This window comes from Hemicordylus capensis, chromosome 5 (assembly GCF_027244095.1).
Source record: "Hemicordylus capensis ecotype Gifberg chromosome 5, rHemCap1.1.pri, whole genome shotgun sequence".
In the NCBI taxonomy this organism is placed as follows: domain Eukaryota; kingdom Metazoa; phylum Chordata; class Lepidosauria; order Squamata; family Cordylidae; genus Hemicordylus; species Hemicordylus capensis.
The window spans coordinates 13,369,677-13,387,676 of NC_069661.1; the positions used below are offsets into that span (position 1 = coordinate 13,369,677).

The following is an 18,000-nucleotide window of genomic DNA, read 5'->3' on the forward strand; positions in this document are numbered from 1 at the left end:
TTTCGAACTGGTTCAGAGGTCTGTGAAAGGGCCTCCGAACCGGTTCCATGCATATCCCTAATATGAACCTTGACACAAAACCTAAATGTGTGGGTTGAGCCTAGAACCGATTAAACCCTGTGAATCTGCTTCCTTTATGGAATCTTTCTGTAACTATATTTTTTCATATTGTGGTTTTTGTTAAACATCCACTTGGTGATAGAAACAGTAACTGAAACCAATTTTTTTTTTTAATGAAACCATTTCTTTTTCAAAAAGAAATTTTTACTCGGTGTGGTTCAATTCTCTTGTTGATGGCTGGTATGGAACTTTGCAACTGGGCTATAAAAAGTACCATGAAATCTGTGTCTAACTGACTTCTAGCTTTCAATGGAAAAAGAATAAACTCTGTACTTTAAATCCAGTGATTAAAGGGGCTTGCATGAGGCTGAGCATGAGCAAAATTAAACAAGTTGTTTTAATAAGAACTAATCTGCCTAGTTTCCTTTCACTGTCTCTACAACTGGGCTAAATTTGGTTGAGATTGGTTAGGTGGTCCACAAGTTAGATCTCTTGCGCCTCTAACGTTGATGCATCCGCCATCTTGGATCGGGGTGGATGACATCATTACAAACTGCACCGTTGAGGTCCCCCTGTGTGTCACTCACTACAACTGTACCGAATTGGTTCAGATTGGTTAGACAGTCCACAAGCTGGTCCACTTGTGCCTCAAACATTCACGTGTTCACCAGCTTGGATTGGTGTGGATGATATCATCATAAACGACGCCATTGGGGCACCCCTATGTGTCCCTACAGCTGTAGCAAATTTGGTTCAAATCGGTTAGGCCAGGGTTTCTTAACCTTGGGCCCCCAGATGTTGTTGGATTGGATGGCCACAAAGGCCATGTCTGGGGATGATGGGAGTTGTAGTCCAACAACACCTGGGGGCCCAAGTTTAAGAAACCCTGGGTTAGACAGTTCACAAGTTAGGATTGTTCATAGTTAGGTGTGAACAATCCTGCCTTCCCCCCAACTTTCCCAGCCCCACCCAAAGAAGTCATGTGAATGACCTTAGTGGCTGACATCCAAACAAACATTGTGTGCATCCAAAAAAGAAAGAAAGAAAGAAAGAAATCACATGCTGCTTTTTCTGTGATCTCCTTTTCCCTCTGCAACCCACTGTGCTTCTTAAAAATAGAAGAGGGAGGGAAGCTTGTCTGGTGGTAGTGAGCATGAACTGTCCCCTTTGCTCACAAGGCCTGCCTTGGTTTGCATTTGGATGGGAGACTAATGTGAACACGGTGAGATATTCTCCTTAGGGAATGGGGCCATATCTCAATGGAAGAGCATCTAAGGCCCAAGGTTTCCTCCCTGGCATCTCCAGGTAGGACTGGGAGAGACTCCTGCCTGTCACCTTGGAGAGCTGCTGCCAGTCATTGTAGACAGTGCCCTGAGCTAAGATGGCCCAATGGTCTGACTCAGTATTAGGCAGCTTGCTGAGGGTCCCACAACCAGTGGAGGCTTATCGAAATAATGGAATTACTGCTGGAACATCCACCAAGAAAGAGATGGGATTACACAGCTAGGAGCAAGCTGGACAGAGCTGGGGTTTTCAAAAAGCTAGGGAGCAGGTTTAGCCCTTCCCTTTCAGACTTGGCTTGTGACGGAAGTGAAATGTTCAAAGTATTTCCATCATCTTATTCCCTTGCCTCGGTGGACATGCTGGAGCCCAAGACTGAGAGGAAGGCCTACGTCCTGTTCTCTCCCACACAGACAACAGTCACGAAGGCAAGGCAAGATGCAGCACCACAGACATCTCTGCGGGACAAGTTGATCTGACACAGCAGTCCAAGATAGACTGAGCTCTTAGAATAATAGAGTGTCAGATTTGGCAGGGACCTTGGAGGTATTCTAGACCAGGGATTCTCAACGTTGGGCCCCCAGATGTTGTTGGACTGCAACTCCCAGAATCCCCAGCCACTAAGGCCATGTCAGGGGATCCTGAGAGTTGTAGTCCAACAACATCTGGGGACCCAACGTTGAGAATCCCTGTTCTAGACCAACCCTCTGCTCAGTGCAAGGAACGGCTGCAGCTTCCCTGACAGATGACTATCCAGGTTCTGTTTGTAAACCTCAAGAGAAAGGAGAGCCCTCCACTGCCAGACACCTCGTATGGTTAAGAAGATTTTCGAATGTCTAAGCTAAATCTGCTTCCTTGTAATTTCAACCCCTTGGTTCTAGTTCTATGCTCAGGAGCAACAGAGAAACAAGTCCATTCCTTCTCCTAGGTGACAGCCCTTCTTAAATAACCCCCAACCCAGGCTAGCTTTCCTGCGCTCTGCCCTCCCGCCTGGAGGAGGGAAGCCTTAAAGGGGCAGGCATCTGGTCTGGAGTCTGGCATTTCTCCTCCTCCCTTTCTGACCCTGCCTGGCCTATTGGCAGGAACGTGCAGATACGCATGATCAGGAATGTAACTAGGGGAGAGGGGGCCCTGTTCACCCCTTTATCTGGCGGACCCTCAGTGAGGGAGATAATGAAGAAAATAGAGAGGGGTTGACCTGGGGGGCCCTCAGGAGCTGGGGGGCCTGGGTTCTTTGAACCCTTTCACTCAATTATAGCTACACCCCTGAGCATGATTGTGTAGGAGGTGCCAGCTCCTTGAGGGCTTGGGTTCCAAGGTTCCCACTTGGAGGGGGGCTCTGGTTCAGAGGGTGCTCTTTTGGGGGGCTCCAACTCTAGAACCCTCCTGGGCTCTGGCCCGGTGTCAGAACCCAGGGCTGAGTCCAGTGCTGTTTCTGCCTCCTCAGGGCCAGACCCAGAAAGTCATTAACCAGGGTGGAGATGATAACAGACTTCTCCAATAGTTTGCTGCTGTGAAGAAAGCTCCAGAAGAACTGATGAGATGGCACACGTCCCTGACTCTACATGGTGGGAAAGGGCTCGGTCTTTAATTCACACAACCACTAGGTAGGAGAAGTGAGCGCCTAGGCTGAGTCGGACAGCCAGGCCCGCTCACGATCAGTGGTGGTGTGCCTACAAACATTAAGGGAAGCGGAGGGGAGAGTGATTGTGTGCAAGGCAGCAGCTGGGTAGGATGAGCATGCTCTGCCCAGATTCTGTCCCCAACATTTTATGGAGGTAGGAGGACAAGCCATGCTACCCAGCTGATAGGGAGGAGGTGTGATCAGCAGGAGAGTGTTGATCACACAAGTGCTGGTCAGGAGAGTGCCCAGCTCTCCTCTCCAGACTGGGCACGTCTCCTTCCCTGCCAGTGGTCATGGGAATGACCCTATTGAGTCCCTTGAAGGAAAATCTCTTGAAAGCCAGGAATAGTGATTGGGGGGGGCAGAGGGCCAGGGGCAAGACAGCCTAGAGGGCTGTGGTGGGGAAGATGCGGCCCAGGAGGTGGCCTGCAGCATTGAGTGGCTCATGTTCTTTGAACACATCGGCCCAATTATAGCTCTGCCCCTGGCTTCCTTCCTTCCTGTTAGAAAGTTCTGGAGTAAGGGGGTGTTCGTGGGCATGCTTGTGAAGTGGGAAACAAAACAAATCTTAAAATAAACCCTGGGCGGCCTGCTGAGAATACTAGTACAAGGTAAAAATTGACTAAAAACTTTTTTTTTGTTCTTTACATGTCCATTTGGGGGGCTAATAGCTATTACTATTACTTGGGGGGGCTAATAGCTGACAACTGGAGCAGTCTTGTGGCAGTGTGCCAGAACATTGTCCCCATACAGTGAGTGAAGGTCTTTCTTAGCTGTACTGGGTCCACATGCACACCAGAGGGGAGCAAATTTTAACCGTTTGCTCTGGCTCCGGAAAATATGTCCCTGAACATTGCACAGTCCTCAGCAGGGGCGTATCTAGTGTGGGGCAGGCAGGGCACGTGCCCCGGGCGCCACTTGAAGGGGGGCGCCATTTCTTAAAATAAGGTTGTTTTTTTAAAAAAAAAAGGCTGCCAAAACAAAATGGCCACCGTGCATGCTCAAATTGCCTCTGTGAGGCCCTAGGCCATACCAGGCCTCACAGAGGCCATTTGAGCATTCGTGGTGGCCATTTTGTTTTCAGCTGCAATTTTTTGAAAAAAAAATATTTTAAAAAATGGCCACCGCACATGCTTAAATGGTCCCTGTGAGGTCCTAGAGGCCAGAAGGTGGAGGGGGAACCTTTTCAGCCCCCCAAGCCTTTAGGAAGCCCCCCCAAAGGGGCTACAGGTAATTTTTTAAAAATATATATAATATAAGTCACTGTACACATATTCAGATATGTGACTTGTATGTGACCTTCAGATTTGTATTTTTCCACTGATATTATGGTAAAGTTATCTGAAAGATGGGTGTCAGATGTTTGGACAGGGGGCGCAATTTCAATGCTTGCCCTAGGCGCTATTTCCCCTAGATACGCCTCTGGTCCTCAGGGATGTATTTTCAGAGGACACAAGGCACTTCTGGAGTCCGAACAAATGGCCAACGTTTACTGTCCCTGCTGCACACCTGTGTGGCTACAGCAGTGCTGGGGATGGCACAGCTGCATCTTTCTCCATCGCACGGCTGCATCTTTCTGGTGCACGACCAGAAGGCCACCTTGGATGCCACCCAATGTATTTAAGGAGAATTCATAGTATTACAAATCAACAAATGAATAAAGGTTGAATGCTCACACTGGTAGGAATGTTCCTTGAGGATTCATCTCTAAGTCTGCATAAGGATTTAATATCGGATCTACTATGATGCCATGCACCAGCATCATTGTTAATTGGAAAGGACACACAAAACCCAATTTAGCATCGTGGTACAGAAACTATGGGACCACCTTAGTATGGAGGGGCTCACACAGCAGTAAGATCAGCCAGAAGCCATGCAAAGCCAATGTATTGTATGTTATATGGTATCCTTGTCTTGCAAGTACTGATACCATCTTCAGAACATTAGCTCTCCAGACAAGTACCAAGAATGGTCACCACATTCATTGGAAATAATTCCTGGGCACAGCCATCAAAAGATGAGGGTGCAAATTTTAGAGCACATGTAGTGTAGTGGTTAGAGTTTTGGATGAGGACTGGGGAGGTCCGAGTTCAAATCTCCATTCAGACATGAAACTCACTGGGAGACTTTAGACCAGTCACTTATCTCTCAGCCTAACCTACTTCACAAGGTTGTTGTGAGGATAAACATAACCATGTAAACCACTCTGGGTTCCTCAGAAGAACAGTGGGATATAAAGAGTGCTCAGCTGTGAAGCATAGCAGCTGTTTCACACATTTCCCCCAATTAATACCATTAAATATGCACAATACATATAAGGGCTTACATACTGTTCAGGGAGCTGCCAATATAAGGTGAGAAATTAGAGAAACCTGTACTAAATGTTCACCAGAGAAGCACCAGAACAATGGGTAAAATTCATTAATACATTATTATTATTTCTTGTTTATATTATTATTACATTTTATATCCCACTCTTCCTCCAAGGAGCCCAGAGCGGTGTACTACATACCTAAGTTTCTCCTCACAACAACCCTGTGAAGTAAGTTAGGCTGAAAGAGAAGTGACTGGCCCAGAGTCACCCAGCAAGTATCATGGCTGAATGGGGATTTGAACTCGGGTCTCCCTGGTCCTAGTCCAGCACTCTAACCATTACACCATGCTGACTCCTGGATGTCATGATTCCTGGACTGTCCATGCTAATCTTGGGCATGTGGCAACTCTACAAGCAAAATTAACTGGCTAATCCAAAACATCATAGAACATTTTTCCATCCTCAAGTACTTTCTTTATTATCCTTCTATATTTTATTTCAGTGTTTATGTCAATCTGTTTTGTATCTTTGTAATTTGAAAACATTAGTAAAAGCTAAAGTTAAAAAACAACACACACAAAAATACGTTGCACTCCTACCCATTGGTATTGTTTTCGAAGAATGGGGCTTTCTTCTCTGATTAGCAAGCCAGCATTTGTCTCTGTGGTTTCATTTCGTCCGACCACAGTGCACACTGCTATCAGCAGTAGTGGCTTGTGATCTACACATTGGCACTTCAGGAAACTGACTGTGTTGCAGTTCCATATACCACTTACTGGCAGAGGGACACAGCTAGAGAAGGTGAAGGAAGGGATTAAAGATGAAGACCTCGTGGATATTCTCTGGAGCCCTGGCAATCTTCTGGGGAGCTGTTCTCGGAGCAGGTATGTGACCCGAGTCAAAGGAAAGCAATTCAAAATAATGTTTCAGCTAGGGAAATGCTTTTGTGCAGGAAAGAAAATACCCCTGGTTTAATTGACACATAAGTTCTTGCCTGGGAGGAGCAGACTGGAATTTTAAAAGTAAGGAATGATGGGAGATTATGCTTTTTCTGTTTAGCTAGGGTGCTTTGAGCAGGGGATTGGACTAAAAGACCTTCAGAACCCCTTCCAGTTCTGATATTCTATTATTCTAAGGTACATGACCAGATGGTGCACCATCATAGTTAAGTTTTGAAATGGTGATCACTGGGTACTCAGTAGTGAGTTAGCATTTTGCACATTCTCCAAAGCTTTGTGGATGAAAACAGGGACACAATCATACCAAAGACAATGGCCTGGCTACACTGCCAAAACCTATACTGCAGGGGTTCTCAAACTTGGGTTCCCTATTGTTGGACTACAAATCCCATCACGCGCAGCCACAATGGCCATGGTCTGGGGATGATGGGAGTTGTAGTCCAACAACGTTTGGGGATCCAAGTTTGAGAACCCATGTTCTCAACTGTATGATGTATGTTGCATTGATTTATTGCATCTGCAACATACATATTTGTATGTTGCAAAATGCAACATGTTGCATTGTTTTATTCCATTGATTTATTGCCTCCAGTAATTTTAGAAGCAATGAGGGTGTTCTGTTGATTAAATATATATTAGAAAATCATAAGATTCAGTTGTAATCCAAAGTAAACTTTAGTATCTGCAATGTGGAAATGAGAGGCTATGCTCTGATGTGTATATGCATGTATTTATAGGTGTGTATCCTTGAGACAAGGTGTATCCACACTCACTTTACTCACAGATGTAACTTCTAGAAACTTTAGGGAGAGAGTTGGCCTAAAGAATGATAACTCCAGCAATTCACACTAACAATATTTTAACATGGCAGACCTAAAAGGCAAAAATAGGGACAAAAAGGGTTTACATATGATTTACTAGAGGCATATGATTTACTAGAGACACATATTAAAATTTTGATCTTCAGATCAAATAGGAATCAATTACCTTGGTCAATGATCATATCGAATAGGGATGGTTGGAGCATATGATTTTATTTGCCATTATGAGCAGGGCTTCTAGAGTAAGTTGTTTGGTTTTTCCCCAACCAAGGCATACCTATGAAGAGACTACAATTGTTTTATTTCATTTCATTTTAAAAAGTGTGTCCTGCCTTTCTTAAAAAAAATCCAAGGCAGTTATACAACCTAGAATTTGAATTCTTACTTGCCTTGAAGTTGGCAAGCATGCCTGCCACCATTTGTACCAATTCTGTTCAAACTTTATTATATTACAACCGAATGCTCATCCTGATAAGATGGTCTGAGGGAGCCTGAAAACACCACCTTGGAGTCCTTGGATTTCAACCTCCTTTCCAGCAACCTCAATTTGGTTGCTAGGACCGCTCAAAGACATAACTCAATGCCACTGATCCCCATGTGCTCCATAACTCAGCTCATATCATTTGGCCCTGATCACACGAGGCATGTCTCTCAAACATCTAGCATGATGTCACTGAAAAATGTCATTTTTGTTTCTTGAGCAAAACCTTTTTATTTTTGGTTGAAGCTTTTTTTGGTGTACAGCAACAAGACGAGGAGAAAGTCCTGGTTGATAACAAGTGCCAGTGTGTGAAAGTGACTTCGAAATTTGTCCCTTCTAAAGACAAGCCTGAAGTTGAAGTCTTGGAAAGAAATATCCGCATCATGTAAGTGCCACTCTATCTGTATTTTTGGTCTTATTCCTGCTATACTGTCATTTATACATAACCAACACAGGCATAACCACAGAAAGGACCCAGAGAGATGATCTTCCTCTTTACATGCACTTTTAAACAATTTAAATCTCTCCTTTTCCAAACAGATAGAGACGGAGGGAGGGAGGGGAAGAGGAAGCAGAATCCTACATTACAGGGGAGTAAATAGGGCAAGGGGAGACAGTTGTCTGGGGGCCCACTGCCTTGGGAGCCCCCCCCCGAGGCAAGTCACATGACTGACTCCCCCAGCCATGCACCCGCCCGGGCTTCCTTCAGTTGTATTCATCCTCCAAAATTGATGTGAGTGTTAAGACCTGGAGCTACCAGAACAGCATGTCTTTCTCTAGTACCATTAAATGACTTGCATCGTCCACAATTTACAATAACCTTTAAAAAACTAATTTAAGATTATGTTTTATTGTGGCACTGAGGTTATATTTTACTATGCTTTTGTTACCACTATTAAGCCTCATTTAAGATTTCTTTACTTCATGAACTGAGCTTGAGTGGGGGGGGGGCATTTTTAAATCTTGTCTCTGGGCCCACTCCAACCTTGCTACGCCCCTGCTACATTACACAGAGAACTTAGCAAGATTTCCCTCTCTCCCATTCTTTGTCTATTTCAGAAGGGTAGCCATGTTAGCCTGTTGCAAAACACACACACCACACACACACACGCCTATTGTAGTACCTTAAAGATTAATAGAGCTGTTGTGGCAGGCATCTGTGGAAACTAGTAATGCATTTCTAAATTATGGTTCTGAAAATTTAGCAAGGTTAGCTTGCAAGAACTGAACTGCTACACCTAACCAGAGTTCCTTGCGAGCACTCCTCTGGAAGTTAAGACTTACATTTATACCTCAGATGCATTGTTCTGGGGACGGAGTTAAGCCTCCATCCACCAGTCTCCATCACCAAGAAGCAATCAAGGAGGTGGGACTTCTAGATAGTTTGGTCGCTGTTGTGTACACGCGGCTGGTCTTGGCCAAATCAAAGCTGTGATTTTCCTAATTCAGCTCAGGCCAGTGACATATGGAGGCTTTTCACAGGACTGCCACAGGCAACCAGGTCTAGGGACTGACCAGGAGGAGGAGTACGGTGGTGATGACAGAGGAGGAGGAGGGTGGTGATGACAGAGGCATATCTCAGACTCATAGCTGCCCACCTCTTAAACTTTCCCAAGTAAGCAGGGAGTGGCCCTCCCATGAGGCAAAGAAAGATGATGGCCTCAGGCGGTGACACCAGCATGTGGCAGTGAGTGTTAGGAGCCCTCTTCCTTCTCCTGCTCCTGCTCCAAAGGGCATCACCCCATCTGCCTGCTGTGGTCGTCTTCTTCTGCCCCTGTTCTGGGTTCTTTTTCTTCTCTCCCCCGTCTCCAGGCATGTCACCCCTTCACCAGCCCCGGCTCCTGGGTTGTAGCCCACCCTGATGCCACCCCTCTTCCCCCTTACTGACCTCACTTTCTGGGGCATACGATGCCCTCACAAGGGTGTAACTATAATTGAGTGGATGGGTTCAAAGAACTCAGGCCCCCAGCTCCTGAGGGCCACCCAGCTCCACCCCTCCTTGTTTTCTTCATTATCTTCCTCACTCTGAGGGGCCAATGGGGAAAGGGGTGAACACGGGCCCCCTCTCCCCTAGCTATGCCCCTGAATGGGGGATAGGGCTGGCAAGGATGCGGGACATGTTGCACCACACCTCAAGCAGTGAAAGGCACTGAGATGCCTCGGCTGGTAAGACCGGGAAAGACCCTTGTCTGAGTCCACTGAGAACCCCTGCCAGTCAGTGTAGGCAATACTGAACTAGATGCATCAGTGGTCTGACTCAGTATGAAGCAGCTTCATATGTTCATATGGACAGTCATTCCTCTTCTGCCAATCAGTTCTTTTCTCAGCAAGTACCAGCTGACATACAGAGCAAGGCTGAATTAGTCCAGCCAGGGGTGCAGCAATGCTGGAGTGGGCCCTGGGACAAAAAAAGTGAATATGGGCCCCTGCCGCCGCCGCCTCCTCTTCCTTCAGAAAAACATGAGAGTGAGAGCAAAGAGCAAGCTATCTTCCAGCTGGTGGGCCTCCTTCCCTTAATGACTCGTGGACCTTTGTACCACCAACACCCCCACCCCCACCCCCCATTCACTAAGCTATGCCCCTGAGTCCAGATTCCAAGAGAGGACTCTCACAGAACTTACCAACTAACTCCACTGGTGCAGTGGAGAAGGACCCATTTTTGATTCCCTCCCCTTCCCCAGGAAGAGCTCTGTGCAACCCAAAAATATGTCCCCGATGATTGTGCCGCACTCGGGGACATATCTTTTGGTGGCACAGAGGGCTTCCTGGAAGGAGAGAGCATCAACAATTGCCAGTTAGCTGGGAAGTTCTGTTAGGCTGCTCTCTTGCTGCACTGGTTCATCCTTGCTCCGTATGTCAGCCACCCTACCAGTGCTGTGAGTCTATCCATAGCTATCCTCTCTCGAAGTAATATGTGAAGTGTTTCCAGAGCAGCCTCAAGGGGAAGAGAGGCAGCCCACCTTTCCAGATTGGTGCATTTCCGCTGCATATCGTTTGTCTGGTATGTAACCTTTTTCTTTGTCTTTTTCAGAGTCCCCCTCCAGAACAGGGAGAACATCTCTGACCCCACCTCGCCAGTGAGAACCAAATTTGTCTACAAGATTCCCAAGCTGTAAGGACTTATTTGTTGTATTTACAGTTGATAAGTAGTTAAACTGCCCAAGAATTGCATTCCAGTTATAACTACTTACTCTAGTACAGGGCAACACAACTTCAGCCCTCCTGCAGTTGTTGGATCACAACTCCTATCATCCCTGATCATTGGCCACTGAGGTTTGGGATTATGGGAGTTGTAGTCCAACATCAGTCGGAGGGCCAAAGTTGAGCAGTCCTGCTCTAGTATATAATGTGCAACACCCGGCAATATTCCTGGTGCAGTAATTCTGTCGTGGCATCACCCTACGGCACTACACACAGCTGCACAACTTGTGAAAGGTGCTGTCACAGCAGTCCTGGCATCCAGTCAGGCTGAACACGACATAACTATTTTAAAAATGCGGGGTGGGAAGCACAGAAAATGGCGAGCATAAATAGAAATCCAACAGAAAAGAAATTGAGTGCAGAACTGCTTGCCACACGCCATCGTGTGTGCAACAAAATCCTGGCGGCTGTTTCGGTTAAGGCACAATGGCTTCAAGATGGAGAGACATGACAGAGGTCTATAAAATCATGCATGGTGTGGAGAAAGTGGATGGAGAGACATTCTTCTCCCTCTCACATAACATTAGAACCAGGGTTATCCCATGAAATTGATTGCCAGGAAATCTAGAACCAACAAACGGAAGTACTTTTTCACACAACGCATAATCCACTTGTGAAATTCTCTGCCACGAGATGTGGTGACAGCCAACGACCTGGATGGCTTTAAGAGGGATTTGGATATGAGAGGTCTATCATCAGCTACTAGTCGGCTACAGGCCGCTTCCAGCCTCAAAGGCAGGATGCCTCTGAGTACCAGTTGCGGGGGAGTAACAGCAGGAGAGAGGGCATGCCCTCAACTCCTGCCTGTGGCTTCCAGCGGCATCTGGTGGGCCACTGTGTGAAACAGGATGCTGGACTAGATTGGCCTTGGGCCTGATCCAGCAGGGCTGTTCTTATGTTCTTATGATCTGGAGCAGAGAAGCAGCAAAGAGGGGAGGGGTGTTTAATCCTTCCCCTTGCTTTTTCACTGTAAATCACGCACCAAGCAGTTTCTTCCCTCTGCAGGATTTCAGATGAGATTTTGCCCTTTCAAACATGTTTTTGGAGCGCTACAAGGGGTGGGGAGGGAGGAAGACGACGGGAGGTGGTTGTAGAGGAAGAAAACAGTGTGTAGGGAAAGGGTTGAGCATTCCTTTCCCCTGCTGCTCCTCTCAGGGCTGGCCTCACAATGAGGTGAACAGAGACAGTCACCTCAGGTGGTGGATTATGAGGGTGTGGCTTCAGAGCACATGGCTCAGCAGCACAAGAGCGCCCCCCACCTGTCTGCTGCTGCCTCCCTTGGATTTGAAAAGGAGAAGAGAGGCAGAACAGAAGAGGAAGTGGAGCAAAGGAGAGTGGTGGGAAGACCCACCGCTCTTCTCTCCTGCACTTCCTCTTCGGCTCTCTCTCTCCCCGCTTTTCAAATCTGAGCAAAACAGCAGTGGCAGGGGGCAAGTGGAGTGGGTGCCCTTCAGCTTCCTAGCCAATTGGTGGTGGTGGGGCACCCTACCTCAGGGACTCAAAAGAGCTTGGGATGCCCCAGGTTCCTCTGCTCCAGATTGCCCCCTTCCCAAAACTGCCATGTCTTAATGGAAGTGGCCGTTAGGTTTGTTGTTGATGCTGTTAAAAGGATTTTGATTTTATCTATCTATCTATCTATCTATCTATCTATCTATCTATCTATCTATCTATCTATCTATCTACACTAGCCAACTTTCCAGTGCTCAAAGTGGTGAACAACAAAAATGAAATAATTCAAGAATAAAAACAATTCAGTGAAACAAAAAGTCAAAAGAACAGGGCCAAACAACCAAATTAATCAACTGAACCAAAGGCCAAATGAAAGAGATGTGTTTTGCACCTTCTTCAGAAGGCCAGTAGAGAGGAAGAATTTGCACATGATGCGTAGTCCAGCCTTGAGAGACAGAGATATAGGAAACACAGTTGCAAGATTTTCTCATTTTATACCGATTTATCATGGCTTCTGTAAAAGAATCTTTGGTACTCTAGTTTGATGAACGTGCTAAAACGTCTTTGATAGACATCCATTCCTTTTCTCACCCTCACACTCTGAATTATAGTTCCAAGGTTCCCTGGGACAAGGAAATAATAATTAAACTTAAATAATTAAACTTAAAATTAAACTTAAATAATAATTAAAGTTTGTAGTGTAGATGCACCCATAGGTCCAAAATACCATGAAGGAATTTTAATATAAGCCATTTATACACAGACCCCCCCAGAATATCTGAAGCCACTCCTAAGACTTTATGGCTCGCTGAAGTAACATAGTAGAGATGTGGCAGTTTCTATAGTTAAATGTACAGGCAACTCCTCTTATAGGAGTAGATTGGATCACTTTCAGTTTGTGACTCCTGAGGATTTGGACAAACTGCTTCGGACTATACGTCCTACAACCTGTTCACTTGACCCTTGCCCAACTTGCTTATTTCATATGGTAATCGTTTTATCAGAAAAGGTCTGGTAAATATTATAAATTATTTTCTGGGGGAGGGCAGGATGCCTCCTTGTCTTAAGGAGGCTATTATTAGACCACTTTTGAAGAAACCTTCATTGGATCCCTCACAGATAGCTAATTACAGACCCATTTCTAATCTTCCATGCCTGGGCAATGTGTTTGAGCAGGTGGTGGCTTCTCAACTCCAGGCAGTTTTGGATGATATAGATTATCTAGATCCATTTCAAACTGGTCTTCAAGTGGGCTATGTGGTTGAGACTGCCTTGGTTGGCCGGATGGATGATCTCCAATTGGCTATCGACAGAGGGAGTGTGACTCTGCTGAACATTTTGGATATCTCAACAGCTTTTGATTCTGTCAACCATGATATCCTTCTGGGTCATCTGAGGGAGGTGGAATTGGGTGGCACTGTTTTACAGTGGTTCCGTTCCTACCTCTCTGGTAGATTCCAGATGGTGTCGCTTGGAGACTGCTGCTCTGCAAAGCGAGAAATAAAGTATGGAGTTCCACAAGGCTCCATACTGTCTCCAATGGCATAACTTTCCTAAATGCCTGTCTGGAGGCGATAATGGTCTGGATGAGGGATAACAAACTGAAGCTGAATGAGGGATAACAAACTGAAGTTATTATTTATTTATTTATTATTTGATTTCTATACCGCCCTTCCAAAAATGGCTCAGGGCAGTTTACACGGAGAAATAATCAATAAATAAGATGGATCCCTGTCCCCAAAGGGCTCACAATCTCAAAGAAACATAAGATAGACACCAGCAACAGTCACTGGAGGTACTGTGCTGGGGGTGGATAGGGCCAGTTACTCTCCCCCTGCTAAATAAAGTGAATCACTGCATTAAAAGGTGCCTCTTTGCCAAGTTAGCAGGGGTTAGGGTTAGGGCTGAATTTTTATAGAATATGGAAGCCAGACTGGTCTCTAAAGGGACCATATAATTCCGATTTTAAAAGAACTGCATTGGCTGCCAATATGTTTCCGAGTGAAATACAAAGTGCTGGTTATTACCTATAAAGCCCTCAATAGCTTGGGTCCAGGGTACTTAATTGAGCACCTTCTTTGTCATGAACGCTGTCCCTTATTGAGATCATCTGGAGCAGGGATTCTCAACGTTGGGTCCCCAGATGTTATTGGACTTCAACTCACATAATCCCCAACCAAAGGCCACTAGGGCTGGGGATTATGGGAGTTGAAGTCCAATAACATTTGGGGACCCAATGTTGAGAATCCGTGATCTGGAGAGGTCCGGTTACGGTTGCCACGAGCCCGTTTGGTGGTGACTTGGGACTGGGCCTTTTCTGTGGCTGCCCTGGGGCTTTGGAATATGCTCCCTGTCAAAATAAGAGCATCTCCAGTTCTATTTGCTTTTAGGAAGTCCCTCAAGGCACACCTGTTCTCTCTGGCTTTTAATGAAATTAATTTTAAACTGTTAATTGTTTTTATCCCATGAAATTGTTTTAACCTTTTAATTCTGTGAAATTGTTTTGGCTTTATTCTGTTTTATTTTTGTTTTAAATTGTGTACACCACCTAGACGTACACATATCAGGTGGTATATAAATATGATAGACAGATAGATAGATAGATAGATAGATAGATAGATAGATAGATAGATAGATAGATAGATAGACAGACAGACATGAGGGGCAAAGGGAAATCCCCTCAATGAATGCAGGTGCGCTGGTGGAAGATACCCAGTTGCTGAGAAGTAGTTTATACAATCAGCATTTTAACACCAGCTTCAGATTATGATAATGCATGGGAAACCGGAAGTGCAAATTGCACTTCCTGTTTCTCATCATATATAGCCCTGTTGAGGCATTCAAAAGAACAACTCTGAATACAATTGCAGCTGCTTAAAGCAGGTTGGAAGTCCCGCCCCTGCATGTCAGTCATCTCCCTCGTTTCACTGCTCATGGAAAGGGCAGCGTTTGTGTGAAGAGGGGAAGCACCTTCACTAAGATGGCAGGTGGTTCCATAATCAGCAGCCTGGGGCGATTTGTAGCTCCTGGAAACAGTTGTATAAAATCCTGCACAGGTACAGTTTGCACATCTCTCTTGAAAGATGTGTTTTGCACAAGATGGTGCTGTGGAGGAACAGGAAGTGTGAGGCATTTGCACTTCCTGTTCTCTTCATACCATCTTAATATTTGAGACTGCTCCCAGGCAAAGGTTCTCAGATTTTTCCAGACTTCCCAAGAAGCACATTATTTCAGAGGGAGAAAACGACCATCTTCCACATCTTGCTGACTAACACCAACCTCTCTGAGCCATTTTAGGAAGGGCGGTATATAAATAAATAATAATAAATAAATTAAACAAACCTAATATTCTTGCCTTTTACCTGTATGCTGTTGCTTGCCAAGCAATGGGGAGGATCATAGAAAGGAAACTACAGGAAAAAGCACCCACTCTGGGAAAGCTATAGGCTTAACTTCCTGTTAGGTTTAAGAGAGTAATTGTTCTCCTGAACAAATTAGGAGCCTGGAAAACCATTCAACGTAAGGCCTTTTCATCAGCAAAAAATTAATTTGAGGAGCATTATCTGTCTCAGTCTCTGAACTTTAAAATGGTGAAATGGTGACACCTCCACAAATGGCCAACTGTTCAATGAGGGTAAATCAAGAAATCTAGGAACATCCAGGGAGTAGAACTCAATAAAATGTAAGATTCAGGAACATCCAGAATCAGGATAACAGGTTGGTGCTTTTAAAATGGCTCAAGATTTAGGAAGTTTTTGGAGCATTCACGAGGGCTGTAGAGCTACCTTTGATGGGTTGGTTGGCTAACACTCCTGTTGTACAATCTGCTTTCTAGCTGTGAAAATTGTGACCAATCAGAAGCCTACCTGGAAGATTCTGTTGGGCAGCCCTCTACCTGCAACAATCCCGAAGAACCCTGCTACACCTATGACAGGAATAAATGCTACACTGCATCCTGCCTGTTCTCTCACAATGGGAAAACGAAGGTCATTGAGACAGCCCTGACTCCTGAATCCTGCTATGCTGATTAGAGCAGAGCAAAATCATTCCGTAAGCCCCTATGGGCACACCTACTCTACACAATCTTAATTGGGTTTTATGCCAGTTTCACTGTCATGGCTTCCTCCAAAGAATCTGGAGTATTGTAGTTTGCCGAGGGGGCGGGAATTCAGTGCTTGAGATCCCAAATACCCTCAGAGAACTACAGATCTCTTGGATGAAGGAATGACTATCAAAGCATTTTAAATCTGTTGTGTTGGATTACCCATATTGTCCTTTACTCCTAAAGTTAAAGAACAATCCTCTTTATTAGTGTTCAAAACGAATCTGCATCAGCAGAATGCTTTACTGTTGTTTCTTTCCCCTTTAATTCTCTTCTCCCTTCATTATCTACAGTTCCTCTTTAATACTCATCATCAATAAAAATTATATCTTTCATTATCTCTGTGGTCACGTCATTGGGTCTAAATGCTGCAGCTTGGACATTGGGAGTTCAGTCTTTTACTGGTGTAAAACTGGCATCATTCCATCGAAAGTAGCAGAGCTACATCACTGTGGATCAAACAGTATTTGGCCACTTCTCTTCCACATCACTCTAGATCAAACAGTATTTGACCACTTCCAGATGACAATTTTAAAAATGCCGAGACAGCACTTTTCCAAGCATGTTTTCACTCTCTTTCCACATGGACAACTGGGTTCTAGCACAATTTTCTCAGCACCATCTACAGGTCCACTCTGGCTTCTTGTGAAGAAGCACCATTCACCAAAAAAACCAGAAATCAATTGTCCATGGAAATAAATAATCAATTATTCATGAACATAAATTATACATGGAAAGCAGAAATAAATTATTCATGGACAGCAAGAGCTGGCCAGCAGGTGGCGCTGAGAAAATCGCATGAGAACCCTGCTCTGCATCTGGACAGAGCACAGATTCATTTTGCCTGAGACTCTGGAAGTCTCTTGAAGTGTGTGGAAAGAGAGTGAAATAGCACTTGGAAAAATCCTGTTCCAGCACTGTTTATTGCCATCTGGAAGAGGTCTTTGTCTCAGTTTTCAAAACTTTACCCTAGTGCTCTTGTACGTTGGCATCCTCAAAAGTTGAGAAACCATCACCACATTGTGCTGTGCACTCTACCTACTCGGCTAGAATATTTTCAGAGTTCTCCATGGCTTTGATCTCATTTTAATTATTTAACTCTATCCTTTATGCCATCAATATCCCGTTTCCCCCCTTTCTTGGGCAACCTTTTAGCTCCCCTTGCAGGAAAAAGAACAATTGAGTCATTGTACCTTTGCAATTCTCTCTCTCTCTCTTTTACAAGTGTGCATGTTGACAGTCAGTGTATTGAATGCTTAGCATGTCATCCAGGACTGGGAGAGCTGGGTTCAAATTCCGACGCAGTCACACAAAACTCACAGGCTGACCTTGGGCCAGTCGCTATCTTGCAGGCAAATCAAATTCACATGGTTGTTGTGAGGATACAATGGGGACGAGCAGTGCATGCTGCCTTGAGCTTCCTTCAGGACTGGTGGAAAGGCACAGCAAGCTACCCTCTGCTCACTTTTGCATCTGTAGGTGACAGGAGAGAGTAAATCCACCCCAGAGAGCCTCGTGAAGTCGCTTTTGCTCTTAGGTCTGCCCCCCAAGAGGGTGTGTTTTGAGTTGAATTTGAGACAGGTGCCGCAGGGGCTGAGCCCCAATGTCTCTTAGCCCAAAGCTCTGCCCTCTGCAGAGGTATTTATTAAAGACAAGGGTGTCTCTCTGAGCATGCACAGAGCACTCTGCTTGCACTGAAAGGCACTGC

The 18,000-nt window shown here is 45.2% G+C and overlaps 1 protein-coding gene across 1 annotated transcript; it reads left to right on the forward strand.

Moving 5' to 3' along the window:
- The first annotated feature begins 5,899 nt into the window (after positions 1-5,899).
- On the forward strand, positions 5,900-16,630 carry JCHAIN (joining chain of multimeric IgA and IgM). Its single transcript, XM_053258439.1, has 4 exons — positions 5,900-6,163; positions 7,787-7,925; positions 10,572-10,652; positions 16,026-16,630. The coding sequence occupies exons 1-4, from the start codon at positions 6,100-6,102 to the stop codon at positions 16,219-16,221; spliced, it is 480 nt and encodes a 159-aa protein (XP_053114414.1). The 5' UTR covers positions 5,900-6,099; the 3' UTR covers positions 16,222-16,630.
- The last annotated feature ends 1,370 nt before the right edge of the window (positions 16,631-18,000 follow it).